This window comes from Lepisma saccharinum, chromosome 13, assembly GCF_977018435.1.
Source record: "Lepisma saccharinum chromosome 13, izLepSacc3.1, whole genome shotgun sequence".
Taxonomy (NCBI): Eukaryota; Metazoa; Arthropoda; class Insecta; order Zygentoma; family Lepismatidae; genus Lepisma; species Lepisma saccharinum.
The window spans coordinates 20449822-20471446 of NC_139241.1; the positions used below are offsets into that span (position 1 = coordinate 20449822).

The 21625-nt window shown below is 38.8% G+C and overlaps 1 protein-coding gene across 1 annotated transcript in view; it reads right to left on the minus strand.

The window, feature by feature from the left end:
• LOC145997202 (juvenile hormone epoxide hydrolase 1-like) overlaps positions 1–17572 on the minus strand; it is a 37790-nt gene extending 20218 nt beyond the window's left edge. Inside the window, exons 1-4 of the mRNA XM_083133948.1 lie at positions 17396–17572; positions 7528–7714; positions 2393–2937; positions 453–652 (exon numbers count right to left, since the gene is read on the minus strand). Coding sequence (XP_082990074.1) covers positions 453–652; positions 2393–2937; positions 7528–7707 — 925 coding nt within the window. The 5' untranslated portion in view covers positions 7708–7714; positions 17396–17572. The remainder of the gene's footprint in view (positions 1–452; positions 653–2392; positions 2938–7527; positions 7715–17395) is intronic.
• Positions 17573–21625: the final 4053 nt, after the last annotated feature.

Consider the following 21625-nt stretch of genomic DNA (forward strand, 5'->3'; position numbering starts at 1 on the left):
GCCACTGTACACCAGTCACTCCTGCTCCTAGTATCATTTCCACTGGCACGACCATTAACTCGCAATAGATCCCGGATGGCATCACTCTTAACTAACACTTCCCAAGCACAGTACAACATTCATTGCTGGTGCACTGGTTCGGGTGACATGGACAAACTTCATACCCCTTCTGCTTTTGTCCAAGGTTGGGGAAGGTCATACAGTGTTGCCAACCTAAAGGTAGAATTTATCTGTGTTGGAAAAATACAATAGATTCAGTGGAATGCATAAATATTCAATGCACAGTACAACAAGAGAAATGGGTGAAATTGCACATAATGTGAAATTATGAAATTGTATTTCTGGTGTGACAAGAATTTCTCAGCTCAGGTCTGGTTTTGGCAGGGCAGTTTTTAGAATTTTTCCATGCAATGATATCAATTTTGGTCAGTGCATATCTGAGAATTACTTACCTATAGTATCAGGTTTAGTAGCTTGTAAGTGCATGTAACCAAATTCTTCCAGCAACATTGAAAATGTGTTACTTAATGGATATATTTTACTTGCTTCCAATTCGTCCATGAATAATGATGGGAAGTAACTTCCAATGATAAGTTTTACAGTGCTGCATAGGGTGTTTGCAAAGCACATATTTGAATGCATCCCATGAAGGCTGAAATGGAGAATAAAACAGATGAACAATTTTCCCATACATTTAAAAAGTAGCACAAATAAGATATTTCTGGATCAACATACTATGATTTCCTGAAATGAGAGACTCAAGTGTATTAAATTATATTCAGAGTGGATTCTACATAAAATAAGGAAAAATGTTTTCATACATTTGCTGGCAGCCATGGTATAAAATGGTGATCAAAAGATTGGTTGATTGGTTGTTTTAAGTCCACTTTATGCACAGAAAGGCTAATTGGGACTGGACCTACAGTTTAAAGTGGGATCCGAACCACTTGTGCCTCCACAGGGTATCGAACCCGGGACCCCTTGATTACAAGGTGATCAAAAGAAAATGTGTGCAAATGCATCAACCATATCTTTGAATCTTTTACATTCTTGTATTTCATTAATCTCCAAAGGATTTCTATATTATTTTTATCTGATACTGCTTTCATCCATTTTCTCACCATCTTTCATTTTTTCCTAACCATATTTACCTCTGGCTGCAGGCATTTGCGTAACTTGGTGGGGGCAAGGGGGAGGGTCATTTGCACCCCCAAAATTTTCAAGTTGATTTAAATTTTGAAGTTAATAGTACCTTTGTTAACCTCCTGGGACCTGTGGAGCAAAATAATTAGGAGTAGTATTTGTGATTTTGCAAATATCACAGTTACACCACATTATTTATTTATTTAGTTTGAAAAACTTCAAGCCTGCCCCCCCCCCCCCAAGTTGAGCTCCAAGTTCGATTCTGCCCCCTCAAAATTAGGCCCCAAGTTACGCCCATGGCTGCAGGCCAGTGTGAGATTGTGTTTCCAGGTACATAATCTTTTCTAGCATAGTTATGTCTAGAGTGTTAAGCCCACTTTATGCACAGATAGGCTAATCAGGACTCGAACTACAGTTTAAATTTGGATTGGAAGCTCTATATGCCTCCACCAGGTAATATTGTACCTGGGACCCCTTTGTTACAAGGCAACCACATTACCACCATGCCATTATGGAGGCAAGTTATGTCCAGAATTTAGTTAAATACATGTATAACTATGCTAAAAAAAGATATCTCAAACAATTTTTATTTCCTTTGATTCATAGAGACAAAACCTGAAGAATAAATTTCAGATCTCAATATCTTATTTTAGAATCATTTAATTTAGAAATTAAACTGCTTATTTTTCATTCTGAAACCTATGTATATGCACATTTGTAACATTCCACATTGCTTTTATTGCACTTCTGAAAAAGAAGTAAACGAGTGTCAAGAATAATATAAGTAAAAGTAAAGGTCTACAGCACCGTGCCATAAAGGCAGATTTAGGGGATGTGGGGGTAGGGCCCCTATAGACTCTCAACGTTGACAATTTTTGGGGTGGTGTGGTCAGCACCATGCTCCAGCCTTTTTAACCTCCCTCCCCAGGGTTGCCCCCAGGTACCCATTTATTTGAGGCTGGGTGAACCCCATAGCTGCTTTATGCAGGGATGAGGCTGCAAAAATTCTGACCTAAGATCATTCACCTCAAGAATCGAACCTGGGTGTCCTGTATGGCAGTCAGATGCCCTATTGACTGGGCCACTGTAGCTTCAAGATTAGAAGTAATGGCTAAATGTTCAAATTTTATAGGTAAATTTACTCTTCTTTAATTTTTAACAAGCAACACACTTATTACTTTCAATTATACAAAATTTATGAGACAGATGATTTCACGATTGCAATAAAATACCTTATATATATTTTTACCTGTCTGGGTAGAGTGTAGCTAGATTGGCAGCTATAACGGCTCCCCAGTCTCCACCTTGTACGTAGAACTTCTTGAAACCGACTCTGTTCATGAGTTTCTTCATCACAAGAGCCATCTCAGCAGCTCCCAGACCAGGTTTGTGGGCACCTTCTGAAAATCCATATCCAGGCAGAGAGGGGCAGATGACCTCAAACACAAAATCTCTTCCCTTCTGTTCAGTTGTGAGCAAAGGAATTATCTTGTAGAACTCTCGAACAGACCCTGGCCACCCGTGCATCATGAGAAGAGGCAACACCCGTACCTTAGTGTTCTTCACTGAAGGCTTCACGTGTATGTAGTGCATGTTCAAGCCAGAAATCCTGGTTTTGAATTGTGGGAATTTGTTGAGGAAAGCTTCCCTCTCCCGCCACTTGTACTCGTCCATCCAAAACTTCAAAACCTTCTTCAAGTACGCAGTGTTGAAACCATATTCAAATCTGGTGGTTTCCATTGGAGGAGTTATTTTCACTGCAAGTTCCAGGCGATCCTGAAGGTCATTTAAAACCTGCAACATAATATACAACATAAAACAGTTATGATATTTTATACGTTCCTAAGTACTGAATTTGTGATGAAATATGTGCATGGAATATACAGTATTTTCATGAAATTTTAACACTTGTCTACCATATCATAATCAAATTCAAATACTTAGGAGTAATTTTAACAAATGAAAATTATATTAAAGAGGAAATAAAAAGTAGGCTTAATTCAGGAAATGCATGTTACTTCTCTCTTCATAAACTTTTGTCTTCTCGTTTAATATCTAAGAAACTAAAAGTTAAAATATACAAAACCGTAATTTTGCCTGTAGTATTATATGGATGTGAAACTTGGTCCCTTACATTGAAAGAGGAACATAAATTGAGAGTATTTGAAAATAAGATCCTTAGGAAAATCTTTTGACCTAAAAGGGATGAGGAGACAGGTGAGTGGAGAAGGTTACATAATTTAGAACTACATAATTTGTATTCATGTCCAGATATTATTAGAATAATTAAATCAAGAAGACTTATGTGGGCAGGCCATGTGGCACGAATGGGAGAGGAAAGAGGAGTTTACAGGATTCTTGTTGGGAAACCTGATGGTAAGAGACCTGTAGGAAGACCAAGACGAAGATGGAGGGACAACGTTGAGATGGACCCAAGGGAAATCGGTAGGGATGGAAAAGAGTATATAGATTTTGCTCAAGATAGGGAAAGATGGAAGGCCTGTGTTGCTGCAGCCATGAACCTTCGGGTTTAAGAAGGTGAGAGAGTAGAGCCACCATATCAGTGCTGTATTCTAAAAATTTGACTGGGTTTACGACAACAATTTTTATTTATTGTATATTAATTAGATATGATAGAAATAAAACATCAATACAGGCATACAGAAGTAGAACTTCAGATTTTCAAGTAATTTCTAAATATATGAAAAAGGTGCTTTACCAGCAGTAAACCAGATATCATGGGAGAACATGCCACTGTATCCATATGAGTATTACTTACTTATTTAATGAAAATATGAATGCAGTTAGTAGCTACAGTTAATAGCAATGACAGGATGATTGATTTGGTTTATTTTACTTTGCTTTTCTACCACTTTTGGCTAATCGTGAAGATGGGGATGAGTATTGATATGATGAAGGGACACTCACAAAGAATATCTATGCCCAGGGAGGTGGTGTAATCTGCTATTGTAGTGTGCTATGCTAACCACTCTGCCACAGAGATCTGCTCAAAGGCAGGGTTACTAATTGACAATACCTTAGTGGCATCAAGAACATTTTTGAATGCTTTTCTTCATATTTAACTCTTTCCACCAGTGGCACATTTTTTTGTATAGAACATGTGTTGCTCAGGTATACAACCTCTTTTTTTAATTGCTACTTATCCATAGAGTTGCAAATGGAAATGGCACAGAATGTGTGCCACGTGATACAAAATACACAAATACTGCAATTCTGGAAAAAAAAATATCTTTGTTAGAACTCATTAGATCACAGAAATTCAAGTATATGAATTTCTGTTGACCTCAATGGAACAAATTATTATACAGGGTCTATACAAATGAATATCACTGTATTAAGTGTTTTCTGTGGTTATGTCAATAACCCCAGCCGGTTGAGTTTGAATTTTCATTTTGAGTCCACTTTTTTTCACAGATAGGCTAATTGGGACTGGACCTTCAGTTTAAAGTGGGATCTGAACCACTATGTGCCTTCACCAGGTATTGAACCCAGGACTCTCTGATTACAAAGTGATGACATTACCACTACACCATTGGGGAGCCCCCCCCCCCATACACTTCTTGAACCAACCGGTTGTCTCCTATGTGTGTTGAAAGAGCAGCTACAGAAGTTGTAGGTGGTATAACCAATTCCAGACAGTGTGCCTGTGTAATGGGAAGAGCACTGGATGAGAATGTGGAACATGTCAGAGTGGCTTTAATGCAGAGTTCTAAGAATTCTGTACGGTAGTAAAATCAAGAACAATGCCAACCACGATGGTGTGAAAAGTGTTAAGAAAATGACTCTAGCTGAGACTGTACCGCTTGCAGCTGTTACATGCCCTAAAGACTGCAAATCATTTGACCAATAAAAACTTCTGCGAACAAATGCTGGATCATCTTAGTGGAAAAGTATATATACATAATGCCCACATTTGAGGGTTGCAGAATTCATGGGAAACACTACAGTCCAAACGGGATTCATCAAAAGGCAATGTTTTCTGTGCAGTATTCAAACAACATGCATGTGGACTTTTCTTTTTCATGTTAAAAACTGTCACAGTAATTGCATATCTAGACATGTTCCAGAATTGGCTCTTTCCTCCACTGGAGCATGAACAACAGGACATCATTTGGCAACAATGTGCATAGCACATTCTTAACAAATTGCAGGAATGGTTGAATGAAGTTTTCCTCCATCGCAGGATTGCATACCATGGTTAGTGTGACATGCCTCTTCTCCAGTGGCCTTCAAGCATAGGCGTGCACAAGGGGGGGGGGGCAATTGCTCCCCCTAATCATGGACATCCACAGATTTTTTCTATGGAGGAACAAGTAAGGTAATTTCCATGGGGCATATTACCCCGATAATAGTGTTGCCTCCTTGAATTTGAAATTATCGCATTAATGTAAATTACTATGAAATCAAATTATGCATGTGAAATATATACTTTTAGGTTGACATTCTATTGCCGTCCTTGCCCCCTTCCACACATCTATGTCCCTACATTATTATACTTTCACGTAGAAATTTAGTGTAAAGGAATCTTATCGCCATTATTAAACGATATTATACTCTTATTGCCTCTCCTCAACCTTGGATGGAAATCAATTCTAGGGGGCAAACATTGAGGTAAAATAAAGCAAGACTAGAAGAATCTAAGAGTAGCAGGGACAAAGATGGAATTTGTTTTCACGTCTTTCTTGCATTATTTCTTCCAGACGGACAAGAGCACCTGGAGGGGGCACATAGGGGCAATTGTCCCCCTTGATATCAAATTTTGTACAAATAAAAATACATTTCTTAAAATTTTCACTTCGCTCGCAATATCTCCATCTCCTTTTCTTACAGTCTGGTCAAGTTCAGAGCCATAGCTAGGGTGCAGCAGCAGTTGGCCCTGGGTGCCAAAATGCAAAAATTGTGAAGTAATGCCATGGCGGTCCGTGAATTTTTTTGTGCTATATTAAATCAATATTGTTTTCACTTTGCAAAAATTTGGATCTAATAATTTTCTTGCTCACTTCGCTTGCAATTTTATTATTTTCTGTAATGTATTGTAAATTACCAGAGAGAGAGAGAAGTTATAACGACCACGTACTTCAGACTCTTGCTGTTTTGTCTTAAATGCATGAACACAATTGTTTGGAGGAAAAGGAGCGCAGCACATTTCAGATACAATTTATTTATTCATTATGGTGCCTCTATGTTGGTGCATTAGATCATATATATAACGTATATACATACACCCATCAATAAAATGAAACTAAAACAGTAAGATAAAATGAGGTTTTTCTTTCCGGACTGAACTTTCATTAAGGCCCCCCCCCCCTTCTTCCCTAAGCAGATTGTGTGTACACACCTATGCCTTCAAGGTCTCGCAACATCACCCCCTGTGATTTATTTTTTGTGGAGTTTTGTCTATGTGCAACCACTACCTACTGACCTACCTAAATTGAGATGCAGGATTGTTGCAGCAACAGAGCCAATTACACTAGATGTGCTCGCCTCAGTGTGGAAAAAAAGTACTAGTGGCTGGATGTGTCCAGTGTCACAAAGGCTCCAACATTGAACACTTTTAATATAATACATATGTATTATGGAATCTCGTTGAGTTAGTCTTATATCACAGAGAAAATACACATGCTTAAAATTATGATATTAATTTGTGTACACCCTATATACTGGTCCATATTTGACATTTCTGGAGGAGCATGTGCCCATGGAGCACAAGACACTTTTGATACCATAAATGCATATAAACAAATTTGTCTTAATTGAAAAGGCATAAACGGGTTTGAAATAGTATTGTATACTGATTTGTATGTAATTGGAAAATATAGTGGAACTTCCCTGCTCCTGATAAAATAACTTATCAGACAAGTTTTTCCAGTTTTAAAAATACCCAACACTAAGTTTTTAATAACAAGGCTGTGAGAAAACATACAACTGAAGTTGCAATGTATTTAATTACACATTCATTGTGCTTAAAAAAATCATGCACTGCTAAATTTGATTGTTTACAAACACAGGAGGCTATACCATGAGTTTATGCAGGGTATAGCTTCATTCACTGAGATAATCCTTTTTACACTCTCCCCTCTCAATCTGTTTTGTGTTAACACTTTACAATGGACAGACATTATGTAAATAGGGTCTAAAGTTTTTTCTTTTAATCAAAATTCATATTAACTGCTGTAGTTATCAATAAATCTGGATTAATTTGTGTGTTTAATATTACAATAATAAAGTAATTTTGAACTATGCTATCTTATCCTAAAAAATTCTAAGGAATTACAAGCACAGTTTTCCAGTTTTTAATTCTTTGAACAACTAAATCTCAAACATACCTCTTCATGTAAATTTCATCTTAAAAATCTTTCTCACCTCATCCGAAATGTGTATCTTGAAAGGCTTAATGGCTTTGTCTTCCTTTGCTGGCTGACCTGGTCCCCACCACGTGTCAGGTAAGTCTGGCAATGGGGGAGGTTGTGAATACTTCCTCATTACGATGGCAGCAACAAGTATGATTATAGAAATGGCAACAAGTTTTTTGAATATCCCCATCTTGCACCTGAAATTAAAAGGTTTTGTAGTTTTCAGCTTTCTCTCACACATATACACACAACATACATACATTAGAGAGAACACTTGCATTATTTGTGTCAATAATTACATAATAAACTTTAAGGAAAACATAAGATTAAAAAGAAATGATTGCAAGCACAAATTAATTTATTTTTAAAATCTCCTTTTCTTTCTACTTCTAGGTGAATCAAGGATGCAATCCATAATATCCCCAAATTTTCCCCACCACCTACTAAAATTTTCAGGAAGGTATAATTTTCGGTCCTGTTTTTTTTACAGTAAATTTGCCTTTACACCTTCCTGAAAATGATCTCCCAACACGTCTGATGAAAAATTGTGGATAAACCGCTGGGAGGATGAAAAGTTAACTTATGTTGTAGATACTCTCATATCCATTGCTTTTTGTGAAAAGAGACAAATTTTCTTGGACGCAACTTTTTCGTGTTATCAGACATCAAGAGGATGTTTCATTGGTTCCTGGGTGGCATGTCATGCTTAAATTAATTCATATAATATCCCATTTATCATCAAGAGTCCCAAAGCTATGGGATCTCAAAACATGTTAAAATTGATGGCTCCTAAATGTAGAATAAATAAGAAAAAAACATGGTGTTCTTTTATTGCAGCCATATCCATTCATTATGAAATGGTGAAAGTTGGAGAAAGTGCTTGTACATTAAAAATTATGTAATAATGTTTTTGAGAGATGCGTATTTTGTATTTTTGATACATAGCTTTGCTTCTCTTTCACATTTGGCTATGGATGAGAACGAGTAATGATCAGATGAAATTGATGAATAATCACTAATTACACCCAGACCAGTGGTGAGTCTGAATGTTGACCACTTAACACGCTCTGTCATCAAACCAACAGATGTAATTTTTGTGTGGAACTATAAAGGCTAAGTAGGTAACAGCAAATAATAAAATTTTGAGAGTTATTTCTTTTTCATTGAGAATGTAAAATGTACAAACTAGATATTTTTCCAAATTTTGGATGGAGTTTTAAACCCTTAAACATCTCCTCTGCACTGAACTCCTGCAACACACACACATCACAATTTTCTTATCTGTATGTCACTTTCTATTTATCTAGGTTAAACTCTTTCATAATGGGAATGAAATCGAGAATGTGGCTGACATAAGCATCATTGCTTTATCCAGGATTTGCACCACTTGCTTCACTATAGTGGAACCACAAGCAAAAAGACCTATGCAGACTCATGACTCCTAAGCACCGTACTCCCATGTGGAAGGGAGGGGCAGAGTGAAGCATCCTTCCTTATGGCCTGAGTTGAAGGGAAGAAAGGGGATTCTGCGCGGAAACTTTTCATCGAAGGTTTTTACTTTATGGTCGCTCTATAGTAACACTTATCATCTGCTATGATGGAGGAAGGGATGAATGTTAGCACTGAAAAATGTTAAGTATAAATAATATTATTAATAATCGTAAATTGAATCAAAAATAATATGAGCTGAAGAGAAAAAAACAGTGGGGCAAATTTGCCACTGTAAATTCACAACCATCAACTTATTCACAGGAAAAAAATTAAGAGGAGGGCGGCACCCTGTCCTGCACCATGGGGTCTTGGGTTTTTGTGGGTCTATGCCTAAATCTTGCTCAGGGGGAGAGTTAAAATGGTACTCTCAAATGATTGATTTTGCACCACAGTCAGTTTGCACCTTTGTTTCAGCAATTGGTAATTTTTATATTAAAAATATATGTATTTTTTAAAAAAATAATAGGGTGTTCAAAAATGTGACAAAGGTTTCCATTAATTAAAGTGAAATGCTTTCATATTCAGCATACAAGAATTCCCCTCATGAAACTTGTTTCTGTGGGTTAAAAGAAAATAATAATATGACACATCACAGACATTGCAATTGAAGAAATCTGTATTGTCAAACTGTTGTGAACAATAATAGAAAAGAAAACAGTAATTTCAAAATAATTAACATGCAGGAATTTCACGGTTTTGTTTCATAATGTTGAAAACTGCAGCAAGCTACTGCACTAATAATTTCTACAATATTCATATTGAATGGTGCGAACCGACCAAACCAGATCGAACACAAGCTGAAGACAAAGATGGTCAAAATTTACCAATAACGGAGGGTGGAACATGAGCTTTATTTGTGAATCCAGCTTTCCACAATATCCTGTCATAAACATTCCTCACGAAAATACAGGCACCACAAATGGCTGACCCCTTGTGTCAATGCTGAGAAAGGACAAACTTTTGAGGGTGGGCTGCCTCCATCCTCTTCGAAATTAGGGCAGGAAGATGCAGAAGAGATAAAAAAAAACATTGGTGGGGGGTGGGATGCTTGGGCTGGTTTACTCTCTTTTGTTGGAAACCTGTCCACTCCTGATGTGCACTTATTTTTATTTTCACTTCTTTAGAACACTTTCCTATGTCTACTGATTTCGCAGGAGATTTCCTGATTTTCAGCACGATATACTGATCTCCTGACAAGTTTCAGGAAAATGTGGAAATCTCCTGATTTTTTGCTTCCTTAAATATTTATAATGAACAATAACTTAAAAAATCGAAAGTTGATTTAAAATTTACATATTCAGCTGGTGGAATGAAAAGACCCACGAATATTCTGCAGAAAGAGAGAGAGAGAGAGAGAGAGAGAGAGAGAGAGAGAGAGAGAGAGGGAGAGGGAGAGGGAGAGAGAAGTGGGGGATGATTGCCATAGCAGGGACTTTGGGAAAGATGCATGGATTCTTGAGCCCTCTGTGCATTGGGAACTTCAAGACGGGTGTCCTAGCTTTCCCCATCTGGTATGGTTTTTGTCAAAGGAGAGGCAACTTCAAACTGCCACCCACACCTACGAAGTATTCAGTTCTATGGTTGTGTTTATTGCAAATTCTGTTATAGATAGAGATTCAGATTTTCAACTCTGGTAAAAAAGGGAGTCCACATTACAAATGCAGGCAAAGGTTATGTGTACACAAGCTCTTAGCAAACTGATTGATTTAGTTTATTTTCCTTCGCATTTCTGCCACTTTTGGGTAATCGCGAAGATGAGGGCGAGTGATGATATGGTGAAATTGATTGAGGGACAACCATGCCCAGGCTGGGATTCGAACCCGAGACTGGATCTCCGCTGTGCTAACCACTCAGCCACGGAGGCTGGCTTAGTAAACTGCTGTTGTAAGCCTATAAGTTCCAGTCTTATTCTGTCTTACTAATCTCTTAACTTAGAAAACTTATGCTATTTCTGATCATAACTACTACTCTACTACAATCGGTCTTATGTCCCTTTATACTCAATCAATACTGTGGCGGTAGAGATTTCCTTTCCCGATTTTGTACCAGGTAATCGTCGAATGCAAGAAGCTGATTTAATTAACATTTACATTGCCTGGAGTGACGGAGGAAAAATTGAAGAAAAAACAACTGCTATTTGTCTGATACTGGGTCCCAGATTCGAATCCTGGACTGGGCACGCGCCCTTTGTGAGTGTCCCTTCATCAATTTCACATCTTCACGATTAGACAAAAGTGGCAAATGCGAAGTAAAATTAAACAAAACCAATCGGTCTAATACTGGTTAGTTACCTTCCGTGATTGAAAATAAAGAAAATGTCTTAGTTCAAGGATATTTCGGGGGTTCAGGCATTACCATTAACGTGACTATGCTTGAATGTGTTGAAGGTTTGAGCTTTCTTACATCCTATAAACTTTGGCTAGTTTTGAATAAAAGCAAGCTAAGGTGTTATCAGGTAGAGTATCCTCGAATGCGTAGTGGCTGAACGTCTAGTCTCAGTTAACTCAAACATCACGAAATGTTTCCATAAACTATTTAAACGCCAAGTACATAAATCCACGCACAGCCACAAGCATTTATTTTAGAATATTTCTGAGATATGAACAGAAAATGGAGGTCGGATTTTTTTCAGCAATGTCACTGCTTTTTTCAATGTGTAGGGGCAGTGCCGACGATTAGGGGGGTAATGGGAGCAATCCTTGCACCCTCCCCCCTCAGTTTTGGCACCCAATCCTCGACACTGGTAGGGGGAAACTGTGCATTTACTTTAGGTGAATTAAGGTGGAAGTGCAATTTCATAATAAAATTTGTATTAACATAAAAAGTAATAATCTTCAAACTCTCCCCCTCTACCCCTCCCAGAACGTTCTTAATCCGCTATTACTAGTTGTTCTGATTTTTAAAGCAGATCTCCTGTTTTTTCAGGGGACGATCTCCCGATTTTTTAAAATCTTGCATGCCAACACTGCTTTCCTTTGAGTTCAACTTCTATAGAAGTTGGTATACCGATGGTTGAAGATTATGTGGCTGCTATGTCAAACACAGGGTGCTAGGTGCCAAAGGAGCTAAAATTATGCTAGGTTTAGCACCATTATGCTAGGGTTGAGCGGTGTATACTTGCGCCAAGATATCTGAAACATCGGAACTACAGACTTCCCTGCCTCTTTCTTTCGCCCTGGCATTTCCATGCTAGGATTTCCAATGCGGCGATCGATTTGTAAAATGAGAATATAACTCTAATAAATCCTCTGCTGGGCATCTCATGTATATGTATATGTATACCAGAATCAAACCTAGCACTTTTTATTTCGAGGCGATCGTGTTACCCACTACACTTCGGTGAGGTCCCTGTCTGTTTCCCAACTGGTTGTGGGCTTCAATGATGACGTTGGATAACAAATGTTACATATATTTATGGTCTGACTTCTTAAAAAAATAATCTTGTTTGTGAGTGCAGAACTAAGTAATTGATTTATATCTGAAAATCTGTAACGCGGTCACAGAAACACCCTGTATATATATACACCGGGCCTCGTGTATCCTAATACGAGCAGCCTTACATACTAACTCTGTCGTTCTGATTGCTAAATTCTCGTTAATTTATTTTTAACATGCAAAATCAAGTGACGTCCTGAATAAGTTACGCAGGGTTCGCACTAGTGTGTTCCTGCGAATTTTACGTGAGGAAGGACTTTTTTTTCGGAGGGAGCTGGAATTGTAAAGGTGGATATTATACAGCTGCGTTCTACGGCAGAGGAAAACTATAAAATATTTCATAATTACCATTAACGTTCGTCTTAAAAGGTTGTTCAAAAACAAAAGAATGAAATTTTAAGGCGGGGTTTTAGCTACCACTTTGTTTTTCTTCCGAGTTATTTACTACTTTCATTTGAGAAATGTTGCCTTACCAGCCCCCTCTGCGTACGCCAGTCCTGATGGACGAAAAACACGACTGTTAAAACTGTTGTGTCAGTAGTTGAGGTCTTCTGCTCGAACTGTAATGAATTTCTCATTTTGTTCTCGTCGTCGCCTTGTAATCAAGGGATCCCGGGTTCGATACCCGGTGGAGGAACATAGTGGTTCGGATCCACTTTAAACTGTAGGTCCAGCCCCTATTAGCCATACTGTGCAAAAAGTGGACTTAAAACACGAACTTAAACAATCAAGGTAATTTTGTTTCGTGGGAGAACAGCATACACTGAACCTCGCCCGCTGAATATAGATATAATAATAATAACAATAATAATAAATATTATTATTATTAACCAGTATAATTACATATAGATCCTATTGAAAACCCTATCAATGAGATTACTAGCCAGTAATTTACATAATTTATGTGTCAAGTCCTCATTCATTCTCATGTCAGAATCAATACAAGTAAGCAAGGTCGCCCGCAGATGGGGGGCAAGGGCGGTATCTGACCCCCCCTGAGATACAGACTGATTTGCCACTAGACTATCCATGGCTAGAGCCAAGCGGCCGCACAGAAATGAAACGACGAAGAGGTAGAAGTGACAAAGAGCCATAGACCATCGACTAATAACATTCCTTAATATTGTGATAATAGCATAATAAAACATCATGTCAAGTCCTTATACTCGCTTATTTCATGAAAGACTGTAGAAGGAAGTTTCTAACGTTTAAATAACTCATTACATCATAACCCTGTTTTCAGTACTGTATTTTAAGTGGAGTGCATGGTGCCTATAAGACTGCAAAGGAAACCGTGCGAGGTCATGTAACAGCGTTGAAGGTCGCCTGCAGGATTTTTTCTCAGGGCGGGAGAGGGGGGGGAACAGTGCTTAAGGCGGAGGAAACGAAGAGTGATGCTTTCCCCCAGTTAAGGGAATTCTCATAAATCATTAGGGGTGTGCGGGATATAATTTTTTTGGTCGGGACGGGAATTTTTTTCAATCCCGACATTCGGGACGAGAAAAATTCGCCATTTCCCGATAAAGTCGGGAAATTTTCGGGACGGGAAATGTTTGAAATTTTTCGAAGCTCTAAAAATCTCGAATTCTACGCCTCAATTTCAACTTCAATGATTGTTTTTTCATTTCTGGAATAAAAACAAACAATTTCCGATAAGTTCCAGACACTTGCAATGCTGAAAACGTCGAGAATTAACAACTTTTTAAAATGATCATTCATTACTGCTCGGGATCCCGAAAAGTCGGGAAGTTATTTCCCGAAGTCGGGATCCCGCACACCCGTATAAATCATTCCCACCACTAGATAATTTGCATCGGTACTTAATTTGCTGTCTTTCACAGCACCTCTAGTCCACGTTATCACGCTACGCTTTCACCATTGAAATTACCGGTACATGAAGTCTTTCCCAGATATCTCAGGGGATTGGGAAGTGTCCCCCTAGCTCCCTTCTGCGGGCGCCCTTGACAGTGCTCAAATGTAAACAATTGAAGGGTCATGTAAAAAAACAACAACAGGTAAGTGAACTTTCTACCATAAGCAAGGTAGTGGTGTTCATTCGATCCAAGTTGAAGAGAGATATCGGCGGGAGCCCCAAAATTTTCACATTTATACAGGGTGACAATTAATTAATGACCACATTTATATTGTAAGTTTTGTGGTACTAATTTGGTTTTTCTTTTTCATTTTAGGTGAATATAAAGATCGACCTTTGCAAAATTTAGTGGTGTAACATGGAAAGGTGGAGTGCACAACAGCGAGCAGCAATAGTGGAATTTTATTTCGCTAGCAATTACTCGGTGATCACTGCTCAAAGAAGGTTCCGTGAACGGTTTGGCAGGCGTGCGTGTCCTTCGAGAAAATCAATTCTGCGATATGTTGCATCCCATAGAAACAGAGGCAGTGTAGTGTAACTGATGGTAAACGTACTGGTAGGTGGAGATCTGTGTGCAATGAAGAAACAATTGAAAGGGTGAGAGTTGCAATCACAAACAGCCCAAAGAAATCTGCAAGAAGGTTGTCACAAGAAGTTGGTGTCAATAGAGAAACAGTGCGCAAAATCCTGAGAAACGATTTGCACTTGTTTCCAAACTTCAGGCATCCCATCAGTTGAAACCGACTGATTCTCAAAATCGTTTAGCGCGTTGCAACGCAATGATTGGACTTAACACTAATCAGAATTTTGGAAAGAGGCTCATAATGACCGATGAAGCTCATTTTCACTTATCCGGTTATGTGAATAAGCAGAATGTGAGAATATGGACTAGAGAAAACCCTAATGAAATCCATGAACGCCCTACACATAGTGCAAAAGTTACTGCATGGTGTGCATTATCAAGATGATGGATCATAGGCCCATATTTTTTGGAAAACGCAAATGCTGTTACTGTAATTGTTAACGGTGATCGTTACACACAAATGTTAAGAGTAGTTTTTTCCTGAGTTACAGCGTCGAAACCTCAATTTTGAGGACATTTTTTTTCAACAAGACAGTGCAACAAGCCACACTAGTCGTGAAACAATGCAATTATTGCAACAGAAATTTCCCAATCATGTGATTTCGAGGTTTGGTGACTTTGACTGGCCTCCTCGTTCCCCAGACCTAACTGCTCCAGATTTTTTATGGCAGTACTTAAAGTCTAAAATCTACGCCAGGTATTCAGGAATGCATACGATTCAATGGAGGGTACCTCAAATCTGTTATTTTCAAAAAATAAGCAGTGTTTGTTATTTTCCTGTAATTTCATATATCATACTACCTACTCCTTTACTTTTGTAGCCCGACCCTGTGGCCGAGTGGTTAGCACATCGCGCTGCGACGCCAAGGGTCCCGGGTTCGAATCCCGGTCGGGCTTGGTTGTTTGTGAATGTCCATTCATCAATTTCATCATTTCATCACTCATCCCCATCTTCGCAAATTAGCCAAGAGGCACAAAACGCGAAGTAAAATAAACTAAATCAAAATCAAATTTACTTTTGTAGCTGCAAGTTTAACACACATAAAATTATACTCAAAATAAATGTGGTCATTAATTAATTTAGAAGTTAATGGAACTTTTTTTAACCTCTTCGGACCCGAGGAGCAACGTAATGAATATATTATTATTATTACATATATGTAACCGCAAAATAGTCCTGGAATAGTTATGGGATAAAAATGTTCTATTCTGACCCCCTCCCCCACCACCACCGCCAAATTCAAGCCCCAATTTCGACTCTGCACCCACAAAGTTATACCCCAAGTTACGCTCATGCTTGTATGGATCAACACAGCGAAAATTTAGTGGACGTGGGATATCTATGCAAATTATCCTAGAGGGGGTGTTTTACGAAACGTTTCTTAACTGGGGGATAGCATCACTCCACGTTCCCCCTACTTTGATCACTGCTGCGTCTCCCCTGAGAGAGATCCTAAGGACGGCCTTGCAAACAAAGATAGAAAGAAGTATGCAGGCGAAATGCCACAACTGTTCGAACGCCTAAACTGATGTTTAATAACTCACGTATAGGCGTCAACTAACTCCAAAATCCATTATATTAGTGCGAGCACGGCTTACTTACTGGGAAACTTCGGAAATAAGTTATGTATGTATGTAGAGCAAGGACGTACTTTGGGGGAGAGGTCCATGGGGTCCGAACCCCTTCCCTCCCGAAAGGCTTACCAAGTACTAAAATTAAATAATGAGCATTTTTTGGCATAATCGAGCGTTATTTACATACTGGAAGGCAAGGATTAGAGTGGGATCATATCGCCTTGAATAAAAGTACCATGCATCCTTACTGCTTATAATAATATGCATAAAATATTAGTCAGGAATCTTACTTTCGTCAACTGGATATAACATCACTTTTGTTATTGAATAAATATTCAATTCTTTATCTGAAGTATTTGACATTAATTTCCTTGTCAGGACAAATGTTCTTTTACATTTTTTTTGCAATATTAATTACACGTAAGCTAGATAATTAATACGTGCTGTTATGTATCTATTCTTAAACCGTCTTTATACCTATTCATGTAATAATAATAATAATATATTAATTAATATACATATTAACATTATTATTTTAATTTAAACATTATTATTATTATTGAGACACTTGGTACGCTCCCCCCGAAATATATTTCTAGATACGTGCCTGATTTGATTTGATGTTTTAAGTCACTTTATGCACAGTAAGGCTAATCGGAACTGGACCTACAGTTTAAAGTGGGATCCGAACCACTATGTGCCTCCACCGTGTATCGAACCCGGGACCCCTTGATTACAAGGCGATGACGCTACCACTGCGCCATCGAGGAAGCCGATAGGTGCCTGATGTAGAGCCTTATATTCAGTTCTTCAGAGAAAGTTAGACGGGTATTGCAGTCACTGGAAGTCTTACTTATTCAATTGCAAAGTAACGTTCTCATCCTATCTTCACTGATGAAATGATCACATAATTTCACTTACCTCTTGAAGTGCCTGTCCTTTCCTCAGACGATACACACGGATGGGCCGACTACCACACAGTAATACGTTTTATCGTCTGTGTTGATCGGCACCTTCATAGGGTAAGTACTCGTTCCTTCTCCTCTACCCTGTCCTTGAGTTTTCTTGTGCCTGAAAAATCGCCATGCTTATCTCGACATTGGCTCTTATCCAGCATGGTAATCATTACGTAACGGCTATGTTACTTAGGAAATAATTCAAGTGGATGCGAATGACCTTGAACCTTGAGCACGGAAAATGTAATTATGTAACTTGCCCACACGTTCACCAGGCAGTCGATCGCCTCGGAGACACGAAACATGAGTCAGCGGATAAAAGTGCACCGTTGTTTGTACACTCCTGTTCAAACAAAGTGACACATTTTATAGGGTCGAACACTTATATACTACTTTATGTGAACACGAGTGTACAAACTGTCCACCGCTGTTTTCATTCACCTTTTGTGTGTTTTCTAGGGGTGTGCGGGACAGAATTTTTTTGTTCGCAACGGGATTTTTTTAAATCCCGACGTTCTGGACGGGAAAACTTCGCAATTTCCCAATTCGCGATTAAAATTACCACCTGAGCGGTAGTGTCGCTTCCAATATGGCCGCTCTAAGTAGGATGAATCTTTGTTTACATTCAGCAGTAGTACAAAATAGCAGCGCGTTGTCATGACTCGTATGGTAGAAAACGTTTAAATTACGAATTATTTTTAAATATTGCGAATGCGATGTGAATTTCAGGTACTCTAACAAACGTGAAGCTGTACTGAGAACGAAGCATTTAATTATGATAGGCAAAAATAACACGGAAAATGCAGACGAAACTATGTCTACGCACTGGTTGTCCAAAGCAGTGCTGTATCATATGCACGTCATTTTGTAACTGGGGTTCTCGGAAATTATTTGAAAATAAAGGAATTGAAATTGACCTGTACTTGAAAAGCTGGGACAGGAGAAAATTGCGAACACATCGTTGCAGTTCTTTCTCGAAAGAGAAAGGCTGGTTTAATAATAATATTCACGATTTCATGACCAGGCTATACTCACTGAAAAAGGACATCGTACTGAATGAAACAGTAACATTAGCATGTCCACTTTTTTTTCTGGTTACATTTGACATTAATTCATTCTCAAACTATTTTCATCTTCTCTCTTAATCGACTTGCACCTGTTCCAAATTTCACACATACGTAATACCGGTAATATACATGGACGCATTGGGTAAGACGCTTCATGATTTTTCGAAAAAAAAAGCTTTATTTATAAAGTACAATTTTAAACTTTACTTTCATGGTAATATTATTTATCTCTCGAAAAATAATGTAAGTAGACTCGTGCATTCTTCGTAATTTCCTTGCCGGATTACAGTGTTACAGTAATTACGGATTACAGTAATTTCCCGAAGTCGGGATCGGGACGGGATTTTCCCCCCAATCCCGACTTTTAGGGATCCCGAAAAGTCGGGAAGTAATTTCCCGAAGTCGGGATCGGGACGGGATTTTCCCCCCAATCCCGACTTTTCGGGATCCCGCACAGCCACAGTGTTTTCCAAAGGATATTTGTTTTTGTATCTTTTCTTATTTTGTGTCGCTTTTCTTTATCCCTTTTAGACTAATCGCAACGATGAGAGAGAGGTAGAGGTGTAGCGCAGTTTCTCTCGCGAGACCTTTAGTAAAAAAGATCACCAATGGCGTAGTGGTTACGTCGTCGCCTTGGAATCAAAGGGTTCCTGGCTCGATACACGGTGGATGCACATTGCACTGTGGTTCCGATCCCACTTTTAACTGTAGGTCCAGTGTCGATTAGTCTTTCTGTGCATAGAGTGGACTAACAATAAACTACATTTAATTCAATTAAAAAAGAAAACACTCGTGAAGAATAATATAACTTGAATAAGCATTTGTGACGCCATAGAGGTGGATGTGCAGTCAACGAAGTTAGTAATAAGTTGTGTTTTATACAGCGTATATTGATACAATTGTAGGTTGAATTTTATCTTCTGCAAATATGCTGTACCGGGTGTTCCATCAATACTTGAGGGTTTACAAATATTTATTGCAAGTAAAGTATTGAAGTTACGTTAATCGAACCAGTCCAAACTGTTTTTCTTTTTAGCACCTAGAAATATTCAATGTATGCACCACGGGTGTGCCGGAAGGTGTACCAGCACTTTTAATATGCACGCATCAACACGATAGTCTACTTCTTGCAACACTCGGATAAACATGGGCCTGTCGATAGTTAGTTTCTATCCTTGCGATGATACGCTCCCTTAGGGCTGCGATATTACACGGTATATGTGAGACGAATACCCTGTCTTTGATGAAAACCCACAAAGAGAAGTCACACGGTGTAAGGTACCGTGATCTATGGGGACCAAAACATTGCACAACACACTGTGAGTGATGTGGGTGATTTAAGTTGCACCTAGTGGCAGGGATATGAAATCTCAGCTTAACGAAACATGCACGCACAAACTATCGTGTTGATGCGTGCCGTGTCACCCGTGGTGCATACATTGAACATTTGTAGGTATTGTGGTGAGTCGGGACTCGTTTATCTCGTTTCGCCACATTCTTCGGCCCACCCTGTATAAAAGGCATTAGACCCGATGCTTAGGATTGTTAGTTCGCTGAGAAATTTCGTCTGTTTCCCAGAAGCTCGCATGGGATCGACGATACTGTCACCTGGCGAGTTTCTCGGGGCAGAGGTTTCCTTGTTAAGCGAGTCAGAGTTCTCTCCCAGATGCGACCGCGACAACATCAACTCCAGCAACGGTGCTCCACGTCGTGATAGCCGCCCGAGGCAAGGTGGGCGTGACTCAGCTTTTCTTTCCCGTACACCTGGGACGTCGACTAGAGTGTGGAAGCCTTACGTGATATGGAGTTAAGTATTTTACCAAAAGGGTTTAATTTACCGTATTACTTTAATTGATAAGTCTTGAATCCCTCACCTCCCTTTTCTCCCCTTTTGTTCAAACTCTAGAAAACATCGCGAGTTAAATTGTAAATAATTTCCTATCGCCGGGGTTAATTCCTGCAAAATATGAGAGTAGTTAAGGGAAGGAATGAATATGTAGGACATAGTTTTTGTAAGGATAAGTGTTTGTAAGAGATAGTGGAACCAAAAAAAAAAAAAAAAGGAATAGTCGACGTTGATCGTCGCTGTAAATATTTTTGTGAAATCTGTCAAGGGGGGTAATTGTTAACAGATTCTTGTTTGAAGGAGCTTATTTATTCAGGGAACACCCTGTTACGTATTGATATTGTAAAAAAATAATAAAAATTTGCACTTAAGAAAATAAAAACTATATTGAGAAAATACACAATCTTACTTGTTCAGGTAATGAAGGAGGGCACAGGGCGCAGTTTAGGTTAAGTGCACCTTTCCCCTGTATAATTTTTGGGTAGCAGGTATTCTTTTGGAGGTGTAAAAAGCAGTTGTATATTTTCTGAGTCATATACAGGTTAGTTCGTCGGGAGTGGGACTTGATGAGCCCGCAACAAAACTCCCGACCAGCTGGCGGTACATGCGAGAAGGAATTGGAGCGATGCACTATTTGATACTTTGAAAGACTGGGTTTTAGTAGTTTGACGTTTGCCCATTTTGATTTGTCTGATCTTTGGTTTTTTTCCTAACAGCACGCGAACCACCCGTGATAGAACAACTAAAGATATGTAGACACACACACACACACACACACACACACACACACACACACACACACACACACACACACACACACACACACACACACACACACACACACACACATATGTATTTTTTTGGGAGGTGTTATTTTATTTCTATTACAGGGAGATATCCAAGGGAACGTACGTACTTCCAAAATAATAATAAAAATAATTGGTTGTGACGGATTGCCAAGAACAAGAACGATTTGGAACAAGACGTCACAGTATTAAAAAAAATGTTTGAGTTCCTCGTTCGTTCTGGACTGACTTCATTAAAGAAAGTTCAATAGTTTGCTTGCAATACATTTTTGTAACCCTTCAATTATTTATGAAACACTTTATATGAAGAAGCAAACTGCCAAACTACTAAGTGAGGTGAGTGTACGCCCAATAGTTAGCTAATTGGCTCTCCCTTCCCTCCCTCCACTGGCGTATTTTTTCGGAAGAGGCTGGAATTGTGAAAGTGGACATCACTGTAGCCAAGACCATCTTACCTTTTTCATCATAATTGCATC